Here is a 10945-nt window from a genome sequence, read left to right as displayed (position 1 = left end):
GTCTTGGTTGTGCACCTGCAGCAGTTAGACAAGCTAGGACAATAGAAGTGACCTGACCAAATATATCGGGTCAGTTTTTTTTGTTGTTGCTTGAGGGCCCGTGTTGTTTCTGGACACCGCAGTCCTCATGGTCGCAGCGATTACAGGAAACCGAAATGTTACTAAGGATACAAAAACGGCCGATGTTGGCAAATGAGCGGGGTATCTATTCCCCTTTGTAATGTGTGTTCTTATTTGTAGTTCTTGTTCACATCACACAATTAAGAAGCATCTTGAACAAGCTCCTGAAGGCTTAGTTTTATTCCCTTTCTCTGCATGCTGACAAAATAAAGTGTTGTATTGGTATGTGTACTGTGTGTATGTGTGTGCACTCCATCGTCAGACACTGACAGATCTGAAAACACAAATCTATTTACCATGTTTGTGAACGTATTTGACATCATTGATTGAATAGGCTCGTAAAATCCATCTCCTCTGCGGGCGTCTGGGTGGCATGGCGGTCTATTTCGTTGCCTATCAACATGGGGATCGCTGGTTCAAATCCCCGTGTTACCTCCGGCTTGGTCGGGCATCCCGACAGACACAATTGGCCGTGTCTGCGGGTGGGAAGCCGGATGTGGGTATGTGTTCTGGTCGCTGCACTAGCGCCTCCTCTGGTCGGTCGGGGCGCCTGTTCTGGGGGGAGGGGGAACTGGGGGAATAGCGTGATCCTCCCATGTGCTGTGTCTCCCTCTGGTGAAACTCCTCACTGTCAGGCGAAAAGAAGCGGCTCCCCTCAGCCCTCCCCGGATCAGCAGAGGGGGTGGAGCAGCGACCGGGACAGCTCGGAAGAGTGGGGTAATTGGATAGAGACAATTGGGGAGAAAGGGGGGGGGTCCAAAAAAAATTCCATCTCTTCTGTAAAAAAAACGGCAACTTTGTCTGTGCTAAAGTAAACTGTGTCATGAGTAGACAATCACAGCCACAGCCTAAATGTGTCAGTTTTTTTCCTGCGCTTGGACACATTCTAATGTCTTCCTGCCCTAATGTGGGTCAAGTCAAGTCAATTTTATTTGTATAACCGAATATCACAAATGACAAATTTGCCTCCAGGGGCTTTACCGCAACACAACATCCTGTCCTTAGACCACACAACAGGCAGTCACTAGTATGCACCTGTACAAACACACCTAAAATTTTCCTGTTTGATAAGGTTCTAGAAACTCAGGGTTGACACAATAGTGTTTCCTAACAACCTGCCGTACCTGGCTAGATCTCCCAGAGCACCGTCTACCAACGTTAGCCTGCCACAAATGGCAGAAAAACAGTGATACTTCATAAATCTTCTGAGTTTATTGCCTCTCAATCCTGGAGCCAACTTTATTGCAACAACTCTGGGTACAAAATATTACCCCCCCACACACACACACATTTCCCTCTATTCAATATAATTACATGAATAGATAATGAAATGTAGAAATGCACAATAATTACATTTTTTGCTTATAGATACCACATGCAGTTTATGAGTTTGTGTAAAATGTGAATGAGGAGTCCAGTGCTTTACCAAAGCTTAGAGCAGCAAAGCAAACATACATACACACTGGACAAGAGATTTCGTGCTCATTTTCGGCGTCGTTCTAAAAGATGGCCTTTGTGAGTGTAAGGAGCAGAACGTCCTTCACAGCCATACCTCCACATCGACTCAGCCGGGGCAAGCTGGAGGTTGACAGAGAGCAGAGACAATCATGCAGCCGTTCATGTCTTTCCGGTGGCTCCGTCTTGGCCTGACTGGATGCTTAGGAGGTCAAAAGGTTACGTTACTAGGGAAGAGACAGATGTATGCACTGTGGTACTACGGACATGTCTGTGGCACTTGGTGGACCCCTGCTGGTTGCGAGAGCACATTACATTTTCTTTGGGAGGCGGTAGTTTTGGTGTATGCACGTGTGGTTTGCGTCCGTCCTACGCTACAGCCACGGCGAACACACTGACTACACAGTACATGGTGCGGCTCTCCCATCTCACGGTGCAGCTACCTGTGTACATATTTAAACAAACACAAAAAAAACAATCATTAGAACACAATGCAAAGGACCAGTACAGAATACTGCACAACACTGCCAACTGGTAGTGACTATGATAGAGAAGCATGGACCAGAACAAAATAAGTGAGATTCTGTGCCACTGTGCATGTCAAAACAGAGCAGGAACCAGCAGCAGTACTGACAGAAAAGAGCTGAACACACATAAGCAGACAATACAGTACGGAGCACAGGATGGATTTCGCCAAAGAGAAATTACATGTTGACAGAACTGCATGTCCCAGAAGTGAAATGTCACATGAAGGAAAAATTCTTTCACATGAATGACATAATGATATGGCCACAACCCGTCACGTGTAGTTTCTTGGTAGCTCGCTGTGTGTGACAGCCAGCATGTTATTACGTCATGGTCCACATTTGTTTCAGGGAGTCAGGGTGTTGTGGCTTTTTTGCCCCCTCTCCCTCCTCACTAGCGGCTGCTTATTATGTGAGCGAATGCAAACAAATGCCATTAAAAACAACAATTTTCCCAAATAGCCTGACCTGGCTTGTGTAAAATTGCAATGTGAAAAACTGTTAGTCTTTGTTAAAAGCACCAAAGCTGATCTAGTCATAAAATTCACAGAGGGGGCGTCCGGGTAGCGTGGCGGTCTATTCCGTTGCCTACCAACACGGGGATCGCTGGTTCGAATCCCTGTGTTACCTCCGGCTTAGTCGGGTGTCCCTACAAACACAATTGGCCGTGTCTGCGGGTGGGAAGCCGGATGTGGGTATGTGTCCTGGTTGCTGCACTAGCGCCTCCTCTGGTTGGTCGGGAGCGCCTGTTCAGGGTGGAGGGGGAATAGCGTGATCCTCCCACGCGCTACGTCCCCCTGGCAAAACTCCTGTCAGGTGAAACGAAGCGGCTGGTGACTCCACGTGCATCAGAGGAGACATGTGGTAGTCTGCAGCCCTCCCCGGATCGGCAGAGGGGGTGGAGCAGCAACGGTTCAGAAGAGTGGGGTAACTGGCTGGGTAAAACTGGGGAGAAAAACGGGGGGGGGGGGATTCACAGAGGACTGTGTCTCACAAATTGTGGAAATCAAGCTCCTTACGTTTTTGCATGTTTGTCTCACTGAATCTGTGCATATTTGGTAGGAAACTGCAAACCGATTATTTTGCACTTCTAATATAACTGACTGAGAATAACTGTATGCAAAGCACATTTTGACCAGACATGCAGTTCTGATAACAAGATGGAGGGAAAGTTCAGTGTGAATTGGGTTTTAGTCTTGGGTGCTATGCTCATTGTCTTGGCCGTCCTCTTTACATGTCATCAGTTGTTCTGCTTTGTCTGCATCGACTTTCTTGTACTACTACTACTACTTTCGGCTGCTCCCATTAGGGGTCGCCAAAGCAGATCATCCGTTTCCATCTCTTCCTGTCCTCTGCCACACCAGCCATCTGCATGGCTTCTCTCACCACCTCCATAAACCTCCTCTTTGGCTTTCCTCTTTTCCTGTTCCCTGGCAGCTCCATATTCAGCATCCTTCTCTCCTCCACACATATCCAAACCATCTCAGTCTTGCCTCTCTTGCTTTGTCTCCAAACCATCCAATTTGAGCTGTCCCTCTAATATACTAGTTCCTAATCCTGCCCTCCTTCTTCACTCCCAGTGAAAATCTTAGCATCCTCAACTCTGCCACCTCCTGTCTTTTCATCAGTGCCACTGTCTCCAAGCCATATAACATAGCTGGTCTCGCAACCATCTTGTAAACCTTCCCTTTAACTCTTGCTGGTATCCTTCTGTCGCAAATCACTCCTGACACTCTTCTCCACCCACTCCACCCTGCCTGCACTCTCTTCTTCACTCCCTGTTACTTTGGACAGTTGACCCCAAGTATTTAAACTCGTATGCCTTCATCACCTCCACTCCTTGCATCCTCACCATTCCACTGTCCTCCCTCTCATCCACGCATATGCGTTCCATCTTGCTCCTACTGACTTTCATTCCTCTTCTCTCCAGTGCATACCTCCACCTCTCCAGGCTCTCTCAACCTGCACCCTACTCACTACAGATCACAATGTCATCCACAAATATCATAGTCCACGGAGACTCCTGCCTGATCTTGTCCGTCAACCTGTCCATCACCATTGCAAACAAGAAAGGGCTTAGAGCCGATCCTTGATGTAATCCCACCTCTACCTTGAACCCATCTGCCATTCTAACCGCACACCTCACCACTGTCACACTTCCCTCATACATATCCTGCACCACCCCTACATACTTCTCTGCAGCTGCCGACTTCCTCATACAATACCACACCTCTCTCGGTACCCTGTCATATGCTTTGACTTTCTTGTTCATGATTACCAATACTGCGTTTTCTTTTTGCAACATTAAAGGTGCATTGTGTAATTTCTACTTAAGTGCTGACTTCTACCATTCAACAATATGATAACAACAAGTAAATATAAAGACACAGCACAGCGTGGTAATGTCCTCAAGAGGACCTTCAAAGAACAACATGAAATGACTGGAGGGCAAGGAGGTGCGTTACTTCATTTCGTTCAATTACTACCGTTCAACAACCCCTTCTGATACATCCATCATGTTTTAGTTCACGAAAGCAGAAATGCCACACGTTGCACCTTTGGCGTTTCTGTTCTTTAACTTCCAGTGTTTGTCTCCTCCACTAACACGTCTAAGTCCAACGGGTGGAATTTTGTTTTCTACACTTGCCATCACCGTTTTTCCATTCATTCACGGTGAGTGCACAATTCTAACATGTTTGTTTGCCCTAAGTGTAATTTATAATAAAAACAACAGCAGATCAACCACAATAGGAGAATTGTCCACGTGTTAAATCTGCTTTCACGCAAACCCAACTTTAGAACATCTTATCTGGAATCTCACCGCACACTAAAAGCGCTGCTTACCGTCCATGGCAGTGTCCCAGTAGCAGGAACTGGCTGTGTGGAGGCCTGCACCACTTTTCTGCATCACAGAACACGTCACTGTAGAGACACCATCGCAGAACACGTTTAGAAATTACACCTTTGCTTTAGCTGGCACTTTTTTTTAAAATTTTAACATTCTAGTCAATATTCAGTGACTTTATGCCAATAGTGGTTTGGCAATAGGAGACCGAGGTAGCCCTCTTCTATGACTAAATGTTAATTTCGTTTATTTACAATGTGTGGAATTGCAAGGACTCTAATAAAACTGCCTAAAATGTTGAGTAATCTGAACAACCAGACTGAACAGCAACATTTAAAATTATTTTACAGTTTTGTCCATTTTCCTTACAAACTGTCCATGACTAGAAGTGATCAAATTCCTTATACATGAACCTCAACATTACAGAAACCACAGCCCTAGAAATGCTGAGGTTGGCTTACTTCATTTGCTGTTAGTTCACCTCTGACCAACATTTCCAGCCTTAATAAGTTATAACTAGTTATAACCTATTTACATCCAAATGAGCCAGGTGATGGTCACACGAATTTTTTGTTTTACCTTCCCCAAAAACTTGGGCGCAAATGCTCACTACAATGTGGTAAGACAGGCATAAACACACACATACACACACACACACACACAGCATACCTATGTACTTGTAGGCCTTTCCCTGTTTGACTAGCTGTGTGAGGGATAGTTCCACGATACTAGATGTCCATTTGTTCACCTGGCTTTGGCTGTAGTCCACACTTCCTAAAACGTTCTCAATACACTGAACAAAACACGCACAAATGCATGCACATACATACACACACACACACACACACACAAACAACAAACAGAACAGTGCAGTATTGATGGTCATGCGGTAGTCACTGGGTTGTTGCATGATTATCACCTCAGGGTATTGGATCACTGAAATGCTGCACCAACTCTTTCCATTTAAACCATTTTAAACGTGTTCATTTCATCATTTTAATTTGACTATTTTATAATTCTGTTATCCTCTTTCAATGTTGTATTCTGTAAATTGTGTACACACAACATCCATTGCACGTTGTCTGTCTTAGGAGAGAGCTCCCTCCTCTGTTGCTCTTCTGAGGTTTCTTCTTATTTTTTCTCCCTGTTAAAGGGTTGTTTTTTTTTGTTTTTTTTTTAGGGAGTCGTTCTTTATCCGATGAGAGCGTCTAAGGACAGGATGTTGTGTTGCTGTAAAGCCCACTGAGGCGAATTTGTGATAATGGGCTATACAAATAAAACTGACTTTACTTGACTATAGACTGGACAAAAATAAAATAAAAACAGAACTGTATTAGGTCTATCTAACACATAGGTGGACAACCCCCGGCTTCAGAAAGTAAAAAGCCTACCATGTATTTGTTCTAGCCATTCACTAAACAAGGTGATTTCACTCTACCTGGCTGAAGAGCTGTGCTAATTTAATTCAGCTGGCGTAGTGTATGTACGGTTGGAACAAATACAAGGCAGGACTTTTACTTTCTGAAGCCGGGTTGTCCACCTCTGTCTAACAACTTGTAGTCCCATCCAGATGAGCAAAATTAGGTTTTTGGTTCCAAATGAAACCAGAAGTTTTCTCACAAAAAAAAGAGTCATTAAAAAACAATTAACAATGTGCTTCTAAAAGGCATCAGGTAACTAAAATTCATCATATGCGTGGGATGGTTGCTGTACATTTAAGAGGTAAAAGACAATTTGGGGAAGGGGGGGTTGTATAGGCATAAGTGGGTCTATATCGTCTAAAAAGGGAACTTTTTTGGGGGGGGTCATCGTTGATTTTTAGCTTGACTGTCATAATATAATATCCATCTTAGAGGGAAACTGTCTTTTTACTTGACGACAGGTAACAACAAGCAGGGGCCATTTCTGCGTTGTTTTTTTTCTTTTTCTTTTGCACAGCGCCACATCGACGAGATGTCACACACAGATCCGACAGTTATTGTTTTGCAGTTATTTTACAGTTATATATTTTGCACAAAAAAATTAACTAATTTATCATTACCTTTTTATCGGCGCAACTTCATGTGAAGCGCATTGTGATCGTCTTTAAATGTACGAAACGTGGCACGTTAAGTTTGACTGACGGATTGATTGATTGATTGATTGATTGATTACCTCTTTGACGATGTTGGTTGCCTCGTCGGGGTGAAATGAAGTCTGCAGAGTGAAAACAAAAACATGAGTGGACGAAGGGTAGCCCCCCGGTAACCCCCCCCCCTCACCACACCTTAAACCGCTTCACGCCGTTAGCCAAGCTTCTCTCTCAGCACTGGCGTTAAACTAAATGGACTCCGTTCATGTGATCAAAATACACAATAACGAGATAGCGACTAAATCCATAAAACCGGTCATGTTTTTTTCGTTTTACAATGTACTGTGTGGCTGGCTGGTCTCCGCCGACTCGTCTGTCGATCGTTTGACAACTTTCATTCGATGCCGTTGATGGACGGTTCAAACCTCGTCAGTGGGGTGATATTCCTCCATTCCTGCGGTCCGTCTCCGGTCCAAATAATGGTTTTGTTCAGATTTTTTAGGTTTTTAGCGAAAAAAGAAGAAGGCTGGGAGGCGTTTAGATGCGAACTACTGTACGGCGAGTTTCCTACTTCCTACTGACTGTCAAAATATGCCAAGGAACACGAGTCGAGAGGGGCAGCGCAGTCCCAAATGAGACCGCTTTCAATGGATGCTGCCCCCTGCCGGTAAGGGGACAGTATGGTAAATCATCGAAAATTGTGATCTTCCCACCTGCTGGTTTAGCGATGGGTTTGGCGTGGTTCTGCAGGCCGTTTAGGGGATGGCGCTTTCTGTGCATTCAGGGTTAACCGTGGTCATGGCTCATCTTACACCTTGAATCTGACGAGCCATTTTGAAGACGTTCAGTCATTATCAATCATTAATTATAAACGAGCCACTGGCTTGTAAATGGCTTGTAGTGTTAGTGGCCCTTCTGGCTTTCCTGGCTTTAATAACGGCTGCTTCCTCACAGGCCTGCAAAAGCAGGGGTGGACTGATGCAAATTCATTATTCTAGGTGAGCGCTTGATTTTTCATGAGGCCCAGTTGTGACAAAACAGCTGGTTGATCTTTGATGAGGCCAGATGTGGTGGTGGTGGGGGGGCAAACTAGGTCAAAACCTAGCATATGGCTGGACTGTGTATTTTTTAGACCACATTTCAAAAGGTTAAACATCAAGTGAACACCCAACTTGACGGTGTACCATTAACAGCTTCAAGTTATCATTAACCTGAAAATCCGTCAGCACAAACCTCAGTCAAGTTGACAAAGGCAGAAGATTTTATTCATGTTTGGTGCACGCATGGTTTAAAAAAATGGAAGCAGCGGTCTGTGTGAAAGTATCTTCTGCGTCAGGGCCAAAAATCAACCAAGAAGTACTTCAATTCAAACTAAGAAGACATCGTTGTGTGCTAGACGTGTGGGGAAAACGTGGAGATGCTGCAGATTACATAGTCTGTCTCAGTCTTAAATGCTGAATGGACACCAAAGACGTTGTAATTGCGAAATTTCACAGCCTTAGAAAACCTCTTTGGTGGCACTATTTTGTCGCCCCCTGCTGGTTGAAATGCCTGTTGGCTATATTGCCGAGAGTAACGTTGACCCCCCCCCCCCCCCCCGGTACTGACACTGTGACAATCAACAAGTTTAATGGAATAGCGGCACATCGAGACATAGCAATGATTAGCCATGGCATGTTTATTTTTTGCTATCATTGGTTGATAGTGAGAGAGAGAGAGAGATCCTTCTTATCTTGTCCCTTCTTTTTGTTCAAAAATCTGTTCGTAATCAGGCTTCTTCTCTTGAAACCTACCTTATCAATTTCCTCTTTAACCCATAAATGTAAACAGTACACCATATAATGTCTCTGTTTTTGTAATAGAGAGAAATCTCAATTTTCATCAACTAAATAGTACTGTCTATCATTGGTAGACGGTGTTATTTTCACTCAGCTGTGAGCTTCAGCTGTGTGTCCATGAATGAGTGTTTGTATCCAGACTGTAAGACTATCTGTGTCCATGAACCCTGTGTGTCATGCCCTGCAGATTTCTGCTCTCATTCTACTTATCTTAATGCTCATACTCACATACTGTGTATGTGCACGTGCCAATGTGGTGCATGTGTGCGTTTGTGGACTTCCATGGCATTTTTTTTTTTGCCATCATTGGTTAACAGTGAGAGAGGGGAGAGAGAGAGAGCGATTCCTCCTTCTTTTCTTGTCCCTCCTTTTTGTCAAAAGGAAGGAGACGTGATCACACTTCTTAACTTGACACCTACCGTAGACTCTGTCCCCACTGCCCCCATGTGGAAACCTACTTATGACTCATATTCACTGGCAGAGGGGAAAAATACTCGTGCGTAATAGTTCATCCATCAGGAGATGACATGTGCACATCCCCCCAGATAAAACAGGTGCTGGGACATCGTTCTGGCAGGTGGCGGGTACACTGGTTTGTACAGAGAAAATGAGAACTGCAAGTAGTCAGTAACTGTTGAAGTCAGTGTTGAAATTACTGTCGTTTTACAACAGTCGACAGTGCTGTGTTCTCAGTCATCCTCCCTCTCTCTCTCTCTCGCTATATATATATGTATATACCCAGAGAGCAACATTACTACCTACTGTTGTCATTTCCTAGCTTTTTATTGAAAAAAATATTTAGTCAGACACTTAACTGCATCACAAAAAAGCTATAAACGAATAAATCCTCTTATATTGTCATAAAATTCCTTTATTTCCACCGAAATATACTTTTGACGAAAAAAAGTGAAATTAAAAAAAAAATCAATTTCACACATACATTCAGCATCATTTCTGAATTTTAACTCTTTAGCCCTTACAAATTCAAACAGTACACCATGTAACGTCTCTTTTTGTAATAAATAGAGAAAAATCTACATATTTATCAAAAAAATAGAAACGGTTCTCTCGTCCGTTAGACGGCGGTATTTTCACTCAGCTGTGAGCCTCAGCTGTGTGTCCATGAATGTGCGCTTGTACCCAGAGTGTAAGACTATCTGTGTCCATGACCCGTACGATACCCTATGTATCATGCCCTGCAGATCTCTGCTCTCGTTCCACTCATCTTAATGTCTGTGAATGTTCTCATTCATCCAGGTCATAGTTATCCAAAGGAATTGAATCAAGTGCAACTGGACTTGGTTATATACAGTGCATCCGGAAAGTATTCACACCCCTTCACTTTCCCCACATTTTGTTATGTTACAGCCTTATTCCAAAATGGATTAAATTTATTTTTTTCTCATCAATCTACACACAATACCCCATAATGACAAAGCAAAAGGTTTTGTAGAAATATTTGCAAATTTATTAAAAATAAAAAAAAAATATTGCATGTACATAAGTATTCACACCCTTTACTCAGTACTTGGTTGAGGCACCCTTGGCAGCGATTACAGCCTCAAGTCTTCTTGGGTATGAAGCTTCAGGCTTGGCACACCTATATTTGGGGTATTTCTCCCATTCTCTGCAGATCCTCTTGAGCTCTGTAAGGTTAGATGGGGAGCGTTGCTGCACAGCTATTTTCAGGTCTTTCCAGAGAAGTTCAATGGGTTTCAAGTCTGGGCTCTGGCTGGGCCACTGAAGGACATTCACAGACTTGTCCTGAAGCCACTCCTTCATTGTCTTGGCTGTGTGCTTAGGGTCTTTGTCGTGTTGAAAGGTAAACCTTCGCCCCAGTCTGAGGTCCTGAGCGCTCTGGAGCAGGTTTACATCAAGGATCTCTCTGTACTTTGCTCCATTCATCTTTCTCTGGATCCTGACTAGTCTCCCAGTTCCTGCCGCTGAAAAACATCCCCACAGCATGATGCTGCCACCATCATGCTGCACTGTAGGGATGGTATTAGCAAGGTGATGAGAGGTGCCTGGTTTCCTCCAGACGTGACGTTTGGCATTCAGGCCAAAGAGTTCAATCTTGGTTTCATCAGACCAG

At 44.0% G+C, this 10945-nt stretch overlaps 1 protein-coding gene across 1 annotated transcript; it reads right to left on the bottom strand.

The window, feature by feature from the left end:
* Nucleotides 1–986: 986 nt before the first annotated feature.
* On the bottom strand, nucleotides 987–7580 carry LOC130131325 (dynein light chain Tctex-type 3-like). Its single transcript, XM_056300979.1, has 5 exons — nucleotides 7441–7580; nucleotides 7099–7140; nucleotides 5614–5737; nucleotides 4944–5021; nucleotides 987–2018 (listed from the first exon to the last, which is right to left on the bottom strand). Exons 1-5 carry the CDS (start codon nucleotides 7465–7467, stop codon nucleotides 1945–1947), a joined length of 345 nt encoding a protein of 114 aa, XP_056156954.1. The 5' UTR covers nucleotides 7468–7580; the 3' UTR covers nucleotides 987–1944.
* Nucleotides 7581–10945: the final 3365 nt, after the last annotated feature.

The sequence above is a fragment of the Lampris incognitus genome, chromosome 21 (genome assembly GCF_029633865.1).
Source record: "Lampris incognitus isolate fLamInc1 chromosome 21, fLamInc1.hap2, whole genome shotgun sequence".
Taxonomy (NCBI): domain Eukaryota; kingdom Metazoa; phylum Chordata; class Actinopteri; order Lampriformes; family Lampridae; genus Lampris; species Lampris incognitus.
Note: the sequence above shows the minus strand (reverse complement) of the source record. Positions and strands in the feature narration are given on the sequence as shown.